Genomic DNA, 21,109 nt, shown 5'->3' with positions numbered 1-21,109 from the left:
CTGCTTCGCTGACACCTTTGCAGCTGTATTTTTCATTTTCATTGATGCGTCTTAATGACGGTATGCACATGCCACCTATTAAAACTAACAGCTCCCCAACAAGTCTTTATGGGGATTATAACGCGTTGTTTCATTTGAATCCGTTTTTGGTTGATGCTGATTAATTCTAATAAGGGCAGGAATCGGAGGTTCAGTACAACTTCAATGAGTTGTATGTTGCATTTCTCATCTTATTCATCAACTAAGAAATGCCAGCGTTGAGAGGAAATACGATGCAATATTTCAGATGCAGAGGTCAGAATTTTCTAACAAGAATTTGCACTCCGACAGGTCATTTAAAAACTACCAAGGCAATGTTTTGAGGATAAACGAAATTTATCCTTGAAATTTCACCTGAAAGCCAAATATCCCAGACTTTTTCTAAGTAGCATATGACCAGTATATACAAGCACTCATTGTACCTTGGAGTGCTTCTGTGTAAACAAAGGACCCTGCAGAAAGAAATTATTTTCACATAAAAAGAAATCGTGGTCAAAATGTGAAAGGCAGAGGCTTAATTGAGCGACGCACACAAAAGCATGTTAAGTGCACCTGATGACTCATTACACAGACTGAATGGCAACATTCTGTATTGGCAGTTTTAATGTCGGCTTTGCCTACATTATCTGAACTAAGCATACACGCCTTTTCCTTATTTACTCTTATTCTCAAGCATTGTACCAATTGAAATTATTAGACATATTCTGGACTGGGTTACAATAATGTGCTATGACCATTTCTGGTGATTTTGGAAGGGCATGTTGCAGGCCAATCTTCCTTTGAAGGATTTGTGTGTAGTGGTGATATCGTAGGAGGCTTTTACGGGCTACTGCGCGGTGAGTAACGATGAATTATGAGATCCTTATTTGGCCGTTTCTTCTGAGTAAGGGTGCAGGGAAGGGACAGAGGCTGTGTCCGAAGTGTGAGGTGTCATAGTAGCATCAGTCAGTGTCTGCCTTTTGCAACAAGAACAGCGGTGGGCTGAAGTGGGCGGAAAGGAAGCAGTGACTTGGGCCTCTGCTGCAAAATCACTATGCATATGAATATGATGTTGCAAGATCTAACACTCGATCCACTTATATAACATTTATCGCAATCCCTGTGTATGCATGAGAACAGGGTACTACTTTCCCAGAACCCTTATTGATTGACTGTCTTTGTGATGATACTTTATGGAAAGGGGAATTGAGACATGTAAAACAATTGAGTTTACCCAAATTTTAATCTGACTTCTGATCACATTTTGGTCAATACTATGCTTTACCATTAAACATCTACGTAATGGTTTTGTATCATGGTTTATATAATGAAGCCGTAGACAGTCACAAGTGGCCAGGCTGAGGTTAAGTTACTAAAATGCCTATTTGGACAATTCCGGTTCTGATTTCCGTTCTTTGATTCAATTTCGGTTGTTCCGTTCCATTCCAGTTCATAACCATTCTCATTTCCTATTACATCTGGCCCGCTGGTCGGACGTTGCCAACCCCTGGCAAGGTACACACTTGACTGATCACCTGTCAAACACAGGGATGACACACAGACCGCAGACCAGTCACACATATATCACGCCTACAGAGCAATTTAGTCTTCAATTGTCCTCTATGAAATCAAATTTATATGATGTTTTGACGGTCAGCATTGGCGTAACGGTCCCTTCCCACCTGCTCTACTGTGTTTCTGTTCTGATTCTATTGGCTGATTCAACTGTATTGTAATGTTGGAACCGTCACATGTAGTCCAGGCACGCATTTAACAATTCCGTTCAAAGATGAGATCTCAATCACAGTCGGGCAGTCATACAGTAGATCCTTGATTGCAGGAGCTAGTCTTCCCCACGTTTTGGTCCTTTCGTGATATTCACCGGTCGGGGCTTGTGTCTGCGAGTAAATGCATAAAGAGTAGGATCGATCAGGAGCTTATGCTTGGTCGACAGCGATCAAAAAAAAATGACCACATGGAAAATATTTTTCACTTCAGTGATTCATGCTCTACAGTTTGGCTGCCTGTTGCTCCGTGCCTCCCTGTGGCATTTAGCTAGCTGTGTATTGGTGTGGAGGAGGAAGGCTTCATTTATGCCAAGTTATGCAACCATCTTGGGAAATGCATGGCCAGGAGATGACTGTAGCAACGCTGCACAGATTTAGCTATAGCTTAGCAGCCGGCAGCACACTAGTCTCCCCGTTGTGTAAGAGTAGAGCACGCAGTGAGGCTTTCCCCTCTCTTTTTTCTCCTGCTACGCTGGCCCTCATGCCACCTCCCCCCCGTGTGTGACATCTTTCTCAGGATGAAAGTGGGTTACAAGCTGCATCAGGTGCTGACAAAAGCAGATTTAAGGTAGGGAGGAAATAGCCTGTAGCGCTTACACCACAATAACTGTTGCGTAAGCCGCTAGGCAAGAAAGCTCACGTCTGCATCCGCATTCAATGTGTGTTCTGGAAACGAGATAATTGGAATTGTCAAAGCATTGGGACATCTGCAGAAACGGAAAACTGAACAAAATAGGGTATTGCCGCAAGAACCCGTTTGGTGTAAAAGCTTATGAAATGGTAAATCCTTGAGACTATTTATCAACTCATCTGGAAGAACATGTTAGGTCCAATGGAGAGGGAGGGGCTTATTTTACCTGGTCTTATTCATCCCAAAGGTGGAGGTGAAGTCAGCCATTGAACTTTGTCTTCATAAGATGGGGAAGCAATGAAAGAATGGAGGGGTGAACCCCAATAGATTTTCTTTGTTCACCCACTTCCACATGATCCCATCTTTTGGATGATTTAAATCTCTTCTCATCCTATAACTAGGTCAAAGTACAAGTCGGTGCAGAACAACAGGTAAGGCAAATAGAAATAAAACCTCTAGTTGAAAAGAAAGGCGTTTGGGGGTCTGTAAGAGCCCTGGCTTAAAGTGCTTTACTAAGTCTTTGGATTCTTAAATTGGGCAGCCAGATAGAAGTTTGCTCAGACACTTGACCAAACTTTCACAGGTCAATCCAGGGGGATGATAGAGGCTAACACTCTTCTATATATCAAGTATTGAAAAGGGAGTGGGCAGTATTGTCCAAGACTGAGTTGAGAAACTCATCCTCCCCTTTACTAGTGCCTGCAGAGAATTCAGCCCTATGACACAATAAGTTTGTTTTCTACTAGTTTGTTGAGCCTGCCAGCATCCTCTGCCTTGATGTCACCTCCCACGCATGCACAAAACTGTACACTGGCCACTATGCATTGACAAGTGCAAAGCAGTCTGCTTCAAATATTGGATGACCTGGACCTCCTAGGACTAGTTTGTGCTGTTACTTGAGATTTGTTTTCTTTTTTTAATGTAAGACAAGTTCCCTATCAATCGACAATCTTTTGGTCATTACTACGGATGTTCCGATCAGGTTTTACGACACCGATACCGATCATGCATGAGTGAGATCGGCCGATTCCGATCACATGGAATATCTGTGTATTTTTCCATTTATTTATGGTGACTGCTATTATGCAATATTATCTGAAAAAAACAGCCATATTATTGCCGTAATTTTGACAAAAAATCTCTATATATTTTCAAAAGCATGAAGAAATACAAAACCGTTGCCTGCACAAGACAACAATTACTCAATCACAAAGATAACTGAAAAACTTAAATTTACCAGCTTTCAGTAACACATTTTTTAACAGATCAAAATAATCAGCAGTCTCAAAAGACTTAATTATGCAAAAAGTCAAATAAATAACATCCCACCTAAACATTGCATGGTTCAGAATATAATCAAAGTCGAAAAAACAGTCACATGCAGGCTTCACTCGAATAAACTATTCAATGAGTTCCTGAATTGAAATGACTCAGGAACTTTATTGTCTTGTGCATAGACAAACTATTTTGTGCATTTGTCAACGAGAAAAAAGTCACTGTTAATCTTTTAATTTCCCTGTGGCAATTATGCCACTTATACTGCGCTGTGTCCGCCTTGACTTTATTCAATGCAGTGAGCCTCGTAAACTCACCATAGTCCCCCAATTGCTTGTTCTTCAAATGTCGGATTAAGTTGGTTGTGTTGAAACTTTTGGCCAGGCTCCCAGCGCGAGATACCTTTTCATGGCATATACAGTATTACAAGACGCAAACTCCACACACACGGGAGACAATGCTATGTTCACACCAACTGCGGCGGTCCCCTCTGCTGGCAGCGGAGGCGCGGCTGCGTTAGGGAGCCTTTCTGGCGGCGCGTTTCAATTGGAGTCAATGTAGCTCGCGCAGGGCGGCGCGAGTGACGCTTTTGGACGGAGGGACGTGTATTAAACAAATCAACTTTTTTGCCATTTCGTCTCACTGCAGCCAAACATGAGGTACGGGTGATCGGATGTTTTGATCGGCAATAAAAGGCTTTGATCGAATATTCCGATCACGTCCTTTTTCACGAAAATCGGCCGATCATGATCGGTGCCCGATCGATCGGAGGATCCCTAGTCATCACTCTCTTGCTCTGCTGTGACACCTGCTTTGGGATTATTACGTTCTCTCTTGAATGTAGCTGTTTATTCCTGTGACTTTAGTGGTAGCGGCACAATACATTTTGAAATGTGTTGTTGGTTCCAGACAGATGGTCATTGAGAGTTACAGCGGACAACTAGTAAGCTAGCTAAGCAAATGTACCCACTAATTATGGGGAAGTCACCGTGTTGATTGACGAACTCATCACAGAATGTTACCAGGACTACATTACGGTGTACACAACATGGTCTCAAAATGAATCTACACACACATACTCATTAATTGTCTGAGCATGTCTATCTGCTTTAATTAGACCCAATTTGTAGCCTTAGCAACCAGCTGATGTCATCCACGCTTGAAGGAGTGTTACAGTGACGGACTCCTGGACGGAGATGGGCACTGTTGCCATTACAATTAACATACAAGCACAAGCAGCCAAAATAATGTCCACTGTAGTAGGACTACAAACACGTTTTACTCGTAAAATCGCATATAAATTAAATGCAAAAATAGAAGACTACTCACTGTGTTCTCACACAAGTACGGTAAGATGTGTCAAGTCAGTTGTGTTTCAAAGGAAGTCACAGGGCTCTCACCGGAAGATCCCTGTGTGTATACTTTCATGGGGACATAGAAAGCGATTCATTTTACGTATGTGGCGGTCTCCACATTTGAATTGCTCAAAAATACACAATGCTCAAATAGTTTTGTCACATTATACACAGTATATGTCCTTAGCCTTTTCTTGGTGGCTCGGATCCACCCTAAACAACCTTGAAAATCCTGTTACAGAACCTAGGATTTTCAGCAGCGGTTGCCATGACAACTGCGCAATTTATTTCTGGCTCCTTTCAAACAGTGTGTGAGATCAGAGATCCCAAGCATTATGTAATACGGAGTGCACTGTTCTACACTGGGGTTTCCTGCTGCAGAGGAGAGAAGTAATTAATGAGCTCAGGGTGCAGGTAAAACGGTGGGAAGTTGTAAGTAGCTCATTTGCCTTTACTACCCACATTGTAACCACTCTGTGGTGTTTTTCATCTGAAATTGCTCCTCCTGATTATTGATGTAGCTTCATGCGGGATTATACAATTAAATGGGTGGGATGGTTGCAGGAAGTGCCTTTTTTGATTATTTTTTGAGTTTCATCCAGAAAAATATTACACTTGATTATACAAGTCATGCATATAGTCTCTCTCTGAGAATATAGGATCAAAGAAGTGAATAGAATGTAGGGCTGTCACAATCAAATCATTTTAGCATTGATTATTTGATCGATTATTTCATCAATTATCAAATAATAAGAATGTATTTTCTTTTTTAAATAGTGTATTAAAAAACATTTTTCCCCAATTACTGTTTTTTTAAATCAATTATTTGTGTTTTTGAGTTTTGCTCATGTTATTTAGTGGCCTGTCTACTTTTGCTTCCGACCATGTCTTAGTTGCTTCTATTTGCTTCATCTTGAGGTTTGTTAGGTGGTAGATATTCAGACATTTGGTACAATGAAAATTATATAAGATACAATATTAGTGGTTGTGTCTTCTGTAAGGACAGTCTTAACACTTAACAACCAATTTATACCAATAGGGCAATCACATGTACTTCAATTTATCGGAATTTTGAATGGAGGCAGATGCACTTTATGAGCTGAATGCAAGTAGAATTCTTACAGAATTTTTTTTTGCCTTCTTCCTCATACATTTTTCTTTCTTCCTTGCTCTTCAAAACAGACCAGACGTTTACACCTTGGTCCCGGTCTCGAAAGTTCAATGAAGCCAGACACCTCCCTCCGGCCAGGAACATGAAGGGCTTATCGGGCAGCCGCTCCCAACACCAGATCCCTTTACCCCATGGCCTTGACTATGATCCCCATGTGCATGACCTCCACGCGCACCATGGCTCGGACTCCCGCCACACCTCCTACCTGCTCAGCCCAACAGAGAGCTGCCCTATGGACTTCCAACATCGCTACTCACCACGGAGCTCCATCCACTCCGACTGTATGATGATGTCCCCGGTCGTGATGCCTCCTGTTGCAGTGTCTGACCACATCTCCAGCAGCACCTTCCCCCGAATGCACTACAGCTCCCAGTATTATGATTCAGCAACACGGGACGACTGCGTCGCCATAACCGCCTCTGCCACCTCACCGGCCGTTGCTGCTGCTGCAGCTGCGGCCGCCGCCTCCTCGCACCATGCCGGCACCAAGAGCAATCGCCTCCCCGCCAATCTGTTGGATCAGTTTGAGAAGCAAATGCCACTACACCGGGATGGATTCCACACGTTACAGTACCAGCGCACATCCACCACCGCCGAACAACGCAGCGAGAGTCCTGGCCGCATCAGACACCTTGTACATTCAGTCCAGAAGCTCTTTACAAAGTCCCACTCCCTGGAGGGATCGTCAAAGATGAACGGCACAAAAGGTGACATTATAGGAGGTGGAGGATCAGGGAGTTACCATCATCATGGCCATCCGCCAAACAAACACGGTAGCAAGAGGAGCAAGAGCAAAGAACGCAAGCACCGATCCGGCGGCTGGTGGAGCTCCGACGACAATCTGGATAGCGATAGCACCTACCGCACTCCCAGTGTTATGTCACGACACCACGGGGAACATATAACCCATTGTTACCCAGATTCCATACACGGACACCACTTTGGAGAGCTGTCACTCAAGACCTCGAAGAGTAACAACGACGTCAAGTGCATAGCCTGTGACAGTATGGCAATGGCGCCCGAAGGCAAATTCATGAAGAGGAGCTCCTGGTCTACACTGACAGTTAGCCAGGCTAAGGAGGCCTATAGAAAATCATCACTCAACCTCGAGAAAACCATGATGCACACAGACCTTAAGCCTTCGCGGACCTGTCACTATCTACAGGTTAGTGTGACACATGCATGACACAGGCAGACACAAATGACAGAATCACAAGCAATATCCACAAACCCACCGAAATAGCTTTCTCAAAAAAATAAAAAATAAATAACACATGTGACAGATGTATTGATGAAGCAATGAAGGGGCTTTTTGGATTCCCCAATGCTACCTATGAGTCAATTACTGTGGCCATGAGACTGAGATCAGGATATCTTTAACCAGGATTCCCTTTTGTGTGGACACCACTGGGAGAGGGAACTATTCCGTTTTTACAGCACAAGTGAGTCGATCATTGTCACAGTGATACTGAGATCAAAGAGCGACTGTACCTCAGCTTGAAAGATAGACAGTTTGTGCTATTCAGCCAGGGCTTTTTTTGGCAAATGTGTGCTAAAATAGAAAGCAATGATGCCATCGTCCATATTTTTTGCGCAGTGACATGTTACATACTCCAATTATGGGCAGCAAAAGCAGGTTTTGATGCTGCCTTAGGCTTTTAGTGTTCACCTTTTGAATAACAATTGAACATTAACAGTGTATGACCCTGCAAATAACGATACCATCTGCTGCATTCACATATACCACATAAATACTTCAACTCTGCAAAACGTAAGCTTTGGACCGTATTGTTCACTTCCTAGTGGGCAGAAATGTTGTTGTTCATCTGTATTACCGGTAATCTGCCTATAGTGTTGCTGCCAACATTATACAAAGTCCAATTTTTGCCAAAAACTAAGGGTAAAAAGGGAAAACCTATTGACAATATTAGTTGCACTATGCAATCAATTGTTCCTGTATGTGATTAGAAAGCATCAGTTGTTTGAACCAGCTGAAGACTTCCAAGCAGCAGCTGTTGAAAGACTGTCAATACAGCAGCTCTGTGACTGGTGTTTAACAAGCTTATGAGTCAGTTGGCAGAGTTCCTCCAGCTGCCACCTGGTCACATTCAGCATGTTCTCATGAGAATTCCTTAAGATGTCACACAAAAAGTAATGCACAGTAATTACACGTAAAGATATAGTTTTCAAGTGTATTTTAATATGAATGATTACTTACTTTTAGAGGAACTTAGTATGTGTATGTATTAGGGCTGTTAGGGCAATTAATCGTGATTTCAATTTTGGCTTCTCACGATTGCGTTTGCATGTTCTGTCATCCCTGAGCGTCCTTTAAGATGTTTTATAACAACCAAGTTAGAGTTTATTGTAAAATTAAACATACAACAATAAGAATGACACTCATTGTATATTTAAATACAATAAAGGTTCAGTATTAAAAACATCGCCAGTGCTAATGATGAATGTAAAATATCTGACTTTTTTCATGTTAATTAACTAAAGTGGACAACTATGTTTACCTGATACAAATATTGTTGTACCTTTTAGTTTATTGAAACAGTAAATCATCAAGTTAAACAGATATGATTACTATACAGTTAAGAGGTGAACCTTACTGAGCCATTGATTTTTTTCTGAGGTAATTTTTTCTGCTATTGATGTAGGTGCATATAATTCTTCACAAAGGCACATGTCAACAACAACACTTCTTTTTACAGCATTTTAGTCGGCCCGGCGGTTGTGAACCTTACACACTCATACTCATTAAAATGGAGTCTTCCTTAACCTAATATGCATGTTTTAGGATTGCGGGAGAATGTGTATTCTGGGAAAACACACGTAAGCAAAGAGAGAACACAAACTCCACACAGAAAAGTCCAAGCCTAGATTCAAACTCAAAACCCAGTTTAAACCGTCTTGTTGCAAAGCACGACCTGTAAAGTGTTTCACTGTTGAGGTCCACATTCATATATTTTACAAAGTACTATCATCGAATAATGATGTTGCTTGTATAATTACCACAGTCTTAAACCAGACCCACACAAGTGACACAGCAATTTTAATTTTCTTTCAGCCTAACGTGCTACGTTTAGATTAGATTTATATTGAAACACACTGTCGTAGAATAATCTACCTGATCTGAAATTGCCACTGCACAGAAAAAAACCCTGCATATTTTCATGCTCTGTCTGGTCCGTCCTTTTTTGCCCAGCTGAGGCACGTTTGTCAAGTGAGGAAGTCTCACATGTCTGAAAATAGGAGTAATCAGCCACTCGTCTCAGTGCGAGAGCCAACGAGCTGTATTATTGAATAAAGTGAGTCACTGTTATAGTATTATAGGGACAACATTGTGCCTGAGGCGGTTTCGCTGTGCAGTGGATTTACTGGATATATGTGCACCGTATTGATGTGATTCAAAATCTTGTGACCCATAATCATCAGATATGGTCAGTAACAGAGACCAGGATGTTAATTATCTAAACATTTATAGTAGCACAGATATGCTAAGGGCCACACCACACCGAGTCACACGACCGAACCCGACTGAATGTGCGTGTAGCCGACCATCCGCAAAACACTAGTTTTGCTGTCATTGGACATTTTGATTATTTTGTTTGAAATTTTGGAATGTCTTCCATCCCATAACAGTTAATTGTGAAATCAGTTGATGTGGCTGCGATTCCTGCCAAAATGTAGTCAAATGAATGGCGCTATCATCCTCTCAAATATCCACACTATTTTATTCTCTATTCTCTATTCCGTATGAATTACAAAGTATTATTATTACCCAATAATCAGTACTGACTTTGCACCATATTTTTGATGCACCTACAGCTACTGTACTCTATTGGCGCAACACTGCCGCATGCGGTCAATAGTCTTGAATGGCCGCCTGTGCAACACACGCTGGCAAGCATTACCACAGACAATATTTACATTACCTGCATTGACCCCGCCTTGAGTGCTGCATCCTACATCGACATCACAGCCGTATTGGATGTGGCGAAGCGATCTGTGAAGCTGCCTCATTCATTAGCTGCTTGGAGATTTATCAGCCATTTTAAACTCAAAGCCTGAACTCATGGGGTTAAGACTTAACCATTACATTTGATTATCTTCGGCCATTCTATCACCATTTTACAAATATGACTTGCAGATTACAAAAAGAAAAAACAAATCTGAAAAGGCCCGGCCAGTTCTTTCCAGCCTTTCTCAAAATGAAGTGCCGTATGTTTACCACTTAAAGATTATGAAATGTTCACCAAGAAGCAGTCAACTCAAATGCTAATGCACTAACTTGAGCTTCATTTCTTAGGGGGGGAAAAGAACAGACATTTCCCTTCTGTTTTGTGCTTACAATGCTATTTAATGTACTGCAAAGAGTGTTATTACATTTGGAGATAGAAACTAACGAAGACTGGAGCCAATTCCCAAGGGGAGCGCACAGAGAAGCTGCTTTGTGTCGGTTAAATGCTCTCTTTACGGCTAAAGAAGCAAGCGTTTATGCAAATCTGAATACAATATTTCAATCTCTGAAGCAGTCTTCACACTCATTTGGCTAATTGGGCCGCATTGTACTTGTAAATATCACTAGTTAGCCAAGCCTCACACGGGGTCTCACAGAGAGGGAGTTGCATCTTTGCTCAAGGCACAAATAAACGGACTAAAACGTGGCATTCATAGAGGGTCATTTTTGCCCACCAGGTACCTCAAGATGAGTGGGGAGGATACCCTGGCGAGAAAGATGATGAGATCCCATGTCGGCGGATGAGGAGCAGTAGCTATGTCAAAGCTATGGGAGAGGTGGATGATGATAGTGGCGATTCCGAAAGCCCCAAAACCTCCCCACAGAAAGGCATTCGGCCGGATGCTCTGGTCCTCAAGTCAGCCATGCAGAGACCCCATTTCGACACCCACAGGTAGGTCGGGTCCAATATACCGTAGGACTATTTCTTTCACTTTTTTGTTCCTTTTGTTTTGCTGAGCTAATGCTTAACAACAAATCAAACCTCTAACTACAATGAATCCCTTGTTGACAGTGTTGGGCATTATTTTCATACAGAGAAGGCATTATTTTTAATACAGCTCTTCTATTGCATTTGATTCAATGTTGCGGGTGATTGTTGTACTGCTTATTTCTTTCCGTCAGAAACACAGGACAATCGTTTCATTCGTTCAAAGTACACCCACAAACTATAAAATTCTGTAGAATCACATCCCACCCATCCTTGTTGCTGCGTATGTTTTTATTGCACGTTTGCTCTCCGTGACCGTTTTCAAGCACTGTGAAACAAAGCCAAAATGTGAGAATGCAGGGAGGCGTCATGCATCTGCCATTCTTCAGCCACTCACTTCTATTTTTGTTGGTGCACTCGCAGCAGGGTTCTGATTACTCCTACTTTAGTCCAAACACACTTCTTTTGTAGCTTTGGAGGGCAATCTTGTCGTGCCATATGGCTGAAGCGAAATCAGCATATATTGTATACTTGGTCTCCACAACATTAGCTAGATAGACTTGCACTTTTATAACCAGCTGACTTAAGCAAACCCAGGATTGTTGGCAGCAGGGGGCGACTCAGCGGAAATTGATCTCAAGCCAGTTTCATGACATGAACCACTGTATGCCCATTGACCTCAATCGATACTGAGGATTACATTTTTTCTGGACATCAGAATCTGATCAACCAAGAAGACACAAGCCTTTCAATTGATGGTATTGCGGAGGAATACAGCTAATCAGCAATGGCTTTTTCGAACAGATGAAGGCACCAGTCAGTAGGTGCTACAATGTAATCCAATTGATGGTCCACGTGTGACTCCTTGTTTGTCGATTTCCCCTCGTTCTTATTCAGCCCGGGCTACCGCTTGCAAACCATGAGAGATATGCGGGCCCACCCGAGCGTTACGTTGGACCCTGCCACCACCTTTCATCCGCCGCCCTTCCGCTCTCGCAACCAGAGTTACATGCGCGCTGTCAGCACCCTCAGTCAGGCTAGCTGCGTCAGCCAGGTGAGTGGCAAACGTGCACGTTAATACAAATATATTTGCATCATATTATTGACTGTGTCTTTACAAGGGTACAAAAACGGAGCCAGTCTTATTGGAGGTTGACAGCTAACTATTTTCTGTAGAGTGAGATCAAAAAGCATTTTTTTTTTTTTTGAAACATTTCATTTCCTCTTTGTGAATTACACACACACACAAACACACCCTCACACAAACAAACATTGAATGTTCATTTTACAGTTAAGCTTTACCAACTGTGAAAAAAAGTTTTCACATCAGAGATTTAATCTGCATGTCTTGAAGAGGCCGCTGGTATATAACTAACGTGTCATCCTGGCCTACCAATGATTTAGCTTTCTAACAGTGAAATGAGCGAAATAGCTGACTGTTACTTGCGTCACAAGATTAGCGGCTAGGCACAGGGGCTGTGAGACAAAGCATCATAATTAACCACACATCAACATTTCCAGGTATTTCCCTTTTCATACGCTGCTATCAGTTGTGCGAGTCTGTTCTGGAGCTGCTTCGGACCCTGGTGGTTGCTACAGTAAAATGATTTGTGAAGTCCGTTTATGGAGAACAAGTAAGAAGAGGAAAATGTGTTGTTTTTTTTTTTTTTGTCCAAAATCAAAAAGAAGCCTACAATCATCTTATGTCTTTACTCTATTAAATAATTAGTGTGAAAAATTTACCGAGAATAGGAGTGTGACTATTATAAACAGACAATACCTTGTCAGTCGGTCAACTGTTTAAATGCTGTATTATTATTTACAGTATAGGAGACTATTGGAAGAGCTAATAATTATTATCAGGTTGTTTTTGTTGTTGTTGTAGAAATTGGTATTAAATAGTACTGTGGGGGAAGGGGTTGCGTAATATGAAAAATGCTGTGCAATACAAACCTAACATATGTCTTTTTGTGTTTTGTTGTGATCTATCCTCTGTTTTATTTGATTTTGACTTTCAACGTTTTAAGTTGGTTGGGAATTGTCAGTGGCCTGTCCTTATGCTAACCCTCCTTCATATTTGCTGTGCAAAGGGGAAGAATCAAAGTGAGAAAGAGAAAGGAAGAGGAAAAATTAAGGACTGCTATTCCTGTTTTTGTCTCTCAGGTGAGTGAGACTGAGATCAATGGCCAGTTTGAGTCAGTTTGCGAGTCCGTTTTTAGTGAAGTAGAATCCCAGGCTATGGAGGCCTTGGACCTGCCGGGTACGTTCCGCACTCGAAGCCACAGTTACCTCCGTGCAATACAGGCTGGTTATTCCCAAGATGACGACTGCTTGCCTTCAATGACATCCTCCACTGTCACTTCAACTCTCAGATCCACAACAGGTAAAACAATAACCCGCTAAATGAGAGAGGGCCTAGACCACATATCCTCATGCATCCTATACATGAGCACAAACTTGACATACCTACATATGTACAGTGGGGAACCCTTGATTTTCTGAGATGCCAAGCTGATTTTTTCCTTTAGGAGTTCTTGCATTGCCCTGATGGTTTAAATGAATTTGCTTGCGTGTCAGTTTGCACGCTCCATGCATCACTAGATTGGTTACCTATGCTTTTGCAAAGCTGTAAAAAGCAAAAATAAAGGGGTGGGAGGGTCGCATACACTCACCAGAACACAACATGGCACAGCCACATTACATGGCATGTCTACAAGAAAAAGGCCCCGAGCATGTGAAACTGTGGTGTTCTATGTATACACTATGTGTTGTCAGTCTCACGGAGGGCTGAAGAAGGGCATGGGCAAGGGGGTCAAGGAGGGGTAGATTTTTAGAAAGCTTTCGTGTTCGGACAATCAACTACCCGCCTTCCCCTTGCTCTGATGCACCTGCACGTTAATATCTGGTCATGTAATTGGCAGGCTAAAAACTAGAACCATATGATAACATTAAGGTAAGTCAACAAACACTAGGGAAAATACACATAACTGCTGGTTGCACAAATGAACTGACATGAGTCATGGTAAAGCTGATTTGCCCTTGGCTATTTGAGGTATTGCTGTATTGTGTTACATGAAATGTCTGAAGAGCAAGAGTCGGGCCAAAGTTATGAACAGGTCTAGCACAGGACCACTGGGTGGTCTGATACAAGTGGAAATATCCAAACTCAAGAAACTCAAAGCTGGAAAATTTGTTTCATTATTTGGGTATGCTTTGATTGTTGTGCTGCTCTTTCAGTGTGATTTCACGGCTTCTTGTGACACAATATTTGCAATATCAATCAAAAATTAGGTTTTTCCTTTGTGCAAGCAGAGCTTTTGCAGCAGTTCCCACACAAATTGCATTTTGGTCTTTGGCGTACAGAGTAAAGCTATGAACCCTATTGAAACTTTTTTCTTTAAATATGTGCACTTATGCTCACTCTACCCTGCTTTTTTGTACTTTACTTTTCTGAACCTGGAAAAAATGGAAAGCAATGTGGGTTTTTGTTTCCCTGTTCGATTTGGATTTTTTTTTTTTTATTCTTTGTTTGTATTTGATTTCAACCTACCAACTTCAAGTTGGTTTCCATCAACAATTTCCTCTCTGTGACAGAAGCACTGAGGATAGATGAGTGCACTTCAATCCCACCGTCTTATTTGCTGAGCTTGAAACAGGCCAAACAAGCAGACTTTTGAGGATTCAATAACAAATTTACAGCAAACGTTTTGCCGACACAGAGGAAGGGCTCCCCGGGTGGTGATTAGCTATCTCCCATTCAAGCTTATCTCTCCTATGGTGCAATACTTACACTATTCCAAGGGAAGAGTGGCCTAGAAATTAATGTTGCCTCTATTGGTTGGGACAAAAATTGATTCCTTCCATAAAATCTTTGACGGTAGCGCACGAGCAGACCTAGTTTACGTCTGAATGGTATGAACGTATCCCCTGACGATAGTGGGAGGGGACGGGATCCCGTGTGGTGCTCCGTAGGGCAGATGAGCAGCAAATCCCTCTCCATTTGACCAACCATCTCTTGAAGGATAACCAGGGGGAAAGAACAACTGGAGGCATCAGTGATGATTGTTGCAGGTATTTTATTAAGCATACATATATCTATGTATATGTGTTTGCACTGCCTTCTCAGTGAATAAAATAGCTATTAACTTATAGACATTCTATAAGGAACTGGTAGAACAACTCACAAAAACTCAGACTCAAACGTACGCGCTGGATCAAAAGAAACAAAGGCAATGCTGACTTTTGTGAGTTGTCTGCAAAGTCGGTATGAAGTGTGCGTAGACATCTGTAAATCCAAATCCAACTCCGAATGTTTTCATTTTGCAATCATAGAAATCGCCACTGTCTCAGATGTCTCATATGTGAACGTCTTTTTTTCTTTTTCTTCCCATGAAAGTGTGGCTTCTTGTTAAAAGCAGGGAGTGGCAAAGTATACCCGTTGGCATTGAGTCTGTCAGCTGTCTTTGACTGTGGGATTGCAGCTCTCCCTTGTGCAGCCATCAAGTCAAATTAGTCACCTTGGACCTAATATGTTCAATAGGGTTCATAACTGTTTCTTGGTCCAGTGGGTTGTGGATCTATCACTCTCTTAACATCTTTTCGTTTGCACTAAATGGCACAAAGTTAAAGTCTCACGGAAACATTTTCATGAATCAACTCAAATAATCAAATGCTGATTTGATGATGATTGATGTGTTTGACTCCACTCTTTTCTGTGCTGTGCAGTAAAAAGATGGAAAGAAGCTTGTTATTCTTTGACATGACTGAGAAGGCAGTGTAAAACGTTGTGGAAAGCCTGCAGTATGTGAGTTCTGCGACGACTGTCCCGGTTCATTTAAGAGGTCGACACCGCCAAAGCCGTAATGCCGTCAAGCAATGCAACACCAAATTTGGATGTAATCATTCAAACAACCCTTTAAGTGCGCAGGTGTCTGGAATTTCCAGCTAACTCACATACTGTATGTTTGTCATAGATATGTGTAGTAGATTCTCCGGTCGAGAACCTCAATCAAATCACACTCCAGCTGTTCCTTTCACCTTGCGTTTTCCTCTTTGCATATTTAAATCTTTCTTCCAGAGGGATATGATGTTGTGGATGCGACCTCTTTTCTAAATGACGACATGATAGAGGACGATGATGGCGCCAGCTCGTCTGCCTATGCAGAGCTGGAGAGGCTGGAGAGGGAGACGGTGGCTGCTCGCAGCCAGCACAGTACGAGCTCCACCGTAACGGCCATCTCAGTGCCCCCAGCAACGCCACCATCATACAGGGTCCCCAGTGCCTCGCCCATGGCCACTACCGAGCCACCGGTCCCTCAAGCCATCCAGGCCTTCAAGGAATCTGCAAACATGGTCGCCGCCTTCAACATGCAGTGGAAGGATGAAATCTCGGCCATGCGCTATGAGCTGGCGGAGCTACGGCGAGACGTCTGCGGGGAGCTGAAGACGTTCAACAGCAATTTCTTCAACTTCACTCAGTGCTACAATATGTGGACACTGTGTCGGGAGCCATGCAGCGACGGCGCCACGCAAACAGAAGACAGAGTCTCCATTGGAATCCAAGCAGGATCCAGCTGGTCGATTCGGCAGCACACGCAGGACAAGTCAGTGATGTGTCAACCAGAACCGGCGCCGTTTAGCATCATGGATTTAATGAACCCACCCCGAATTGAGATCATAGAGGGAACCCCCGAGAGCACACCAGAGGGATCGGGCAGTCCTGCCAGCCCGCTTCCAATCGAGGACTTCCCATGGGAGATCAACAAAAAGCAAAGGGTCCCGAAACCACAGGAAATGTGTGGCCACACAGGTGGCCACAGAAGTGCCAGTCTTGAACTGTGGTGCAGGAAGTACACCAGTGGACCCATGTCATACATGTCTATGTCATTCTGATCACTCCCATCTGTCATTCTAAAGGACGAGGTGAGGAAGCCATGACGAAAAGTTGGCATTCACATTAAAAGGCTGTTGTTAGTCCCTTTACTCTCTGCAGACACAGTCTGTCATCCGTCAAACAGGTTAGGAAGTTCTTTTAACAGCCTCCAAGAGACCACTTGTGTTTTCACCTTCAGACTGAGGTGACACGTGAATGTGAGCGAGATGGTAGCTGATCTTTGGATCAACAAGTGCCAACAAGGGCATCATTGTCTTTCCTCAGTTGTCTTAAAAAAAAAAAAATGATCCTACCCAAGCAAACATGATCTAATATCTGACGGTCAGTTGATGAATAAGTTGGTTTGTCTCTGCACACGTATATTAACTCATGTTCGTTCCAGTTTCTCCATGCAGAAACACTATCGTCACCACCTGCGTATACTGTGAATAACTTTATAAACCCGAAAAATAGTTTTGTAATGAATGCATCAAAAAGAAGGAGACGTATGTATGACTATATTTAAATTAAGTTATTTCAATCAATGCATTCTGTCACAATGGCCTTTGGTTTTCTTACTTTTTAAGCCAATCTTGAATATTTCAACGTCAAGTAAAGTTCACGTGGGTTGACCACCAAAATTAGAAACTGTTACCATTCAATGAAGTGAAAAGTGACCGTTTTGGGGGCAGGGATAGGGGAGGACCAAACTCTCTATAAAAGGGTTTAAAAACATTGTAGCTTGAGGTTATGAACCATAAAATGAGTGAAAAACCTTTTAGTCTCACAGCATTCAAATGAGGAAAAACAATAACGGGGCTTAAAAATGATCATTTAGAACAAATGGCAATGACTTTAAAATCTCATTTATGTTCCAGTCATGTTTGTATATAATTGTACAATTTTGTATAAATACATATAAAACATATTCAAATACTTACTGTGCTGGTTTTACTGGTTGCAGTTAAAACATACTGTGTTGGATGAGCAGTGAGATAGTAAACGGTAGTAAATTTGGTTCAAAACCAAACACAAGCACCTTTTCCAAGTCTTTGAGGCTGTTTCTTTCATCATGTCCATCACTGGGGTGGTAGCAATGGTCGTTGAAAATGTGTCGCCTGAACAATCTTTGGTTGTATTATTTCTGTGCATGAGTCGAAAACAATTCCCAATTCGAGGTGGTAAAACTCTGGCCCGAATTTCAACTCTTGCTGCGGAAAGACCAGTCCCCAAACGTAGACAATCAGAGCCACTGAGGGGCTCTACCTCGCCGACAAGTCCCCAGAGGTGCAGTATGGTACCAGTGAATGTACTAACGCCGCCTCACTCGTGATGGCCTCCTGACTAATCTTAATGGGCGGGGAGCCGCTGTTGAGTTTGTCGGTCACGACCTCGCTTATGAAACAATAGTAGCCCGTTAGCCGCTAGCATTCCCGCTCGCTCGCTATTCATCCGCTCCATTATTTCGTTGTCCCGACGTGGTGTACCAAAGTTGAGGCCCAAGCAAGTGGGGCTGACAGAAAGATTCTCGATGTTTTTAAGCACTTATATCTGGACTGTCGCAGGACCAAGGAGAATTGTGATGTATCGCAGCCCTGACTTAAATGTGAACCTGTCAATGGGACTCCTGCCCCGAGAATGGAGCTTCTTCCCCATTTGCGCAACCAAAATGCAATAGTTGCAGCACTTGGTTAGTCCTTTTGACTCAAGGAAATAAACTACAATCAAAAACCGAGGCATTTTTGGTTCGCAATTCGCAATCTGACAGACCATTTGAAGAAATTTGGGATGGGCATTTGACCAAATTTCCTCGATTGAATCTGGATGAAGTTGAGCATAAAAATGCTAAGAACTGCTATTTATTATGAATTTTAGAAAATACTAAGGAGAGTGTGATTCATCCATATTTCAAGATTTTTTTTTTTTTTCTAAATTGAACTTGAACATGCTTTGTCACAAAAGAAAAAAAAAATGCACAAAGTTACGGCAAGCCTGTTCACAGTAAACGTACGCATCATCAAAAATCTAAAGTAGAAACTTACAAACTTACTGTTGTTGTCGATAACGTCAAAATGGACAAAGCTGAGCTTCGAGACAGTATTCCCATCAAATATATAAGAAATGCAGACCTGCTATCTGGCATCAGTGCGTAGAGTTGCAATCGAGGGATGGGAGAATCTCGCTCTGAATGTTCTCAACTCCTGTCTCCATGCTAGCGTCACACCGAGCACAATGAATCGCACTATAATGGAGGTCTGTGCGGCTGTAGCTCAACTTCCCCAAGCTGACGTTGCAGGCTGCAAACTAGTCAGGAGTGAATCCGCAGCGCCTCTGCTGGTCGCAATCAAGTACTGCACACCATTCATCACCCCCATCAATTTCAAATCGTTAATACGTCGTATTATTAATACAATGCTTAATACGCTAATCAAAGACTAATCCGTTATCATGCCCATCCCGAGGAGTAATCATTTGTTGCACGGATAATTTTGCTTTTGGCATTGGAAGGTATAGTTTGCAGCAGAACTATGGGAAGTTAAGGGTGATTAAAGGCTCATATTCATTGTTGCTATAGCCTACATGTGCAATACTTAAGATTCTCTGTTGTTATATATCTAAATGTCAACAAAAAGCAGGTTTATAATTATGTCAGTGAAGGCATATGACTGTGAAATATCGAGCTTATAAAGATTTATATGTGTACATATACAGTATATTGAGAAAAAAAAAAAAGACATTATTTGAGGGAATTGCAATGGCATTTCTCAACAATATTTTCTCCTTTGCTGGGGGAATGCAAGGTGAATTTAAGGTGCTGGCCAATCATGATGTCTCCAATCTGTATTCATTCATTCTATGCAAATTCTTGGTTCTTTGATGTATTTTTGGGGTCATCTAAATATTAAGTTATATTAAGTTGCTGGTGAATGGTCTTTTCTTTTGGTGCCATTTTCTTTTCAAATTGTGTTGTAATAAATGAAAGTTAATTTCTGCACTTGCTTGTTTTCACTTACAATCAAATCTTCAGCTGGCGCATTTCTTTTGTAGTAGCACCATGTACTCACAAGTAGTTTTTAATTGTTGATTTGAAATACTGTGCAAAGTCATATTTTTCTAAAAAAAAAAAAAAAAAACAATCCAAAAAAAAAAAAAATCAAAAAATCAGTAAACCTATTTGAGTTAGAATTTCATCTTAATGTCATCATTCTTCCAAAGGATGTACCCGCCCCTTGATATAAGTAAAGAAATGTAGCAAAAACAATCAATACATTGGGCTATAAAAGATTTGAGAATAAACACATAAAAAAAGAGACAAAATAGAGAGGAAACGGGACAAGGGTAGTATTTTTCCAATGAAACATAACATTGGCTGTTACGTCCCAATATATTTGTTTGGAAATTCTGTTGATAACATGTTGTCGCCCAGAGATCTAATGAAACAACTGTGCCAAATGTATGAACAAAAGCTTTGGAATAGATCTTAGCTGCACCCGTTATTTATTTATTTATTTATTTTTTTGTTTCCCTTGGTTCTCTTCATGAATTTCTTCAGGAGGAAATGTGCTTCTCTGTTTTGCATCAGTCATGATGCAATTTTCAGGGATCTGACACTGCAATGTTTAGTGAATCTGATTCTGTCCATGTTCTAAAACGTCCCTTTTGAATACAATCGCTCAGCCCGCATTTGTTAGCTTGTGCTTCTATTTTGTAAATGAATGAAACATGTATGTAATACTTTTTGCTTTCAAATTATGTTTGCTTACTGTGGTGTTTTTGTGAATTTTTATTCAAAATTTTTCTTGGCCTTATGTATTTTTCATAAATTGATATAAAACACTGAATTAAAAATGCTTATAATGTTCATGTTGATGCTAATTTAATGGGGGTCATAGCTTTACAATAACATCCAACAAAACTGAGAATTGTTTACCCTAAAACACATCAAAAATACACTTAGCTCTTCTTAGAGATTTTTCTTTTTTTTTTCTTAGGAAAGCTGTCATTTTTTTGGTTGGTTATCATTTCCTTTTTCTTTTATTCCCCA

General features: G+C 41.6%; 1 protein-coding gene and 1 long non-coding RNA gene across 8 annotated transcripts in view; one reads left to right on the top strand and one right to left on the bottom strand.

Moving 5' to 3' along the window:
* Window positions 1–21,109, top strand: part of dlgap2b (discs, large (Drosophila) homolog-associated protein 2b) — a 54,730-nt gene that overhangs the window by 19,721 nt on the left and 13,900 nt on the right. For 3 of the 7 annotated variants that reach the window (XM_086018715.1, XM_086018716.1, XM_086018713.1), the window contains exons 2-5: window positions 6,249–7,402; window positions 10,942–11,156; window positions 12,090–12,246; window positions 13,356–13,575. In XM_086018715.1, coding sequence (XP_085874841.1) covers window positions 6,320–7,402; window positions 10,942–11,156; window positions 12,090–12,246; window positions 13,356–13,575 — 1,675 coding nt within the window. In that variant the 5' untranslated portion in view covers window positions 6,249–6,319. Of the gene's footprint in view, window positions 1–2,188; window positions 2,374–6,248; window positions 7,403–10,941; window positions 11,157–12,089; window positions 12,247–13,282; window positions 13,576–16,269; window positions 20,927–21,109 lie in introns of those variants that run through there. The other 4 variants (XM_086018719.1, XM_086018718.1, XM_086018714.1 and 1 more) reach the window with 3 other exon arrangements.
* The window catches only part of LOC147128020 (uncharacterized), a 54,088-nt gene that overhangs the window by 21,250 nt on the left and 11,729 nt on the right, over window positions 1–21,109 (bottom strand). The window lies entirely within an intron of this gene.

This window comes from Filicampus tigris, chromosome 20, assembly GCF_054856515.1.
Source record: "Filicampus tigris isolate MCC_2025a chromosome 20, RoL_Ftig_1.0, whole genome shotgun sequence".
In the NCBI taxonomy this organism is placed as follows: Eukaryota; Metazoa; Chordata; class Actinopteri; order Syngnathiformes; family Syngnathidae; genus Filicampus; species Filicampus tigris.
This window is presented reverse-complemented; position numbering and strand designations above follow the sequence as displayed.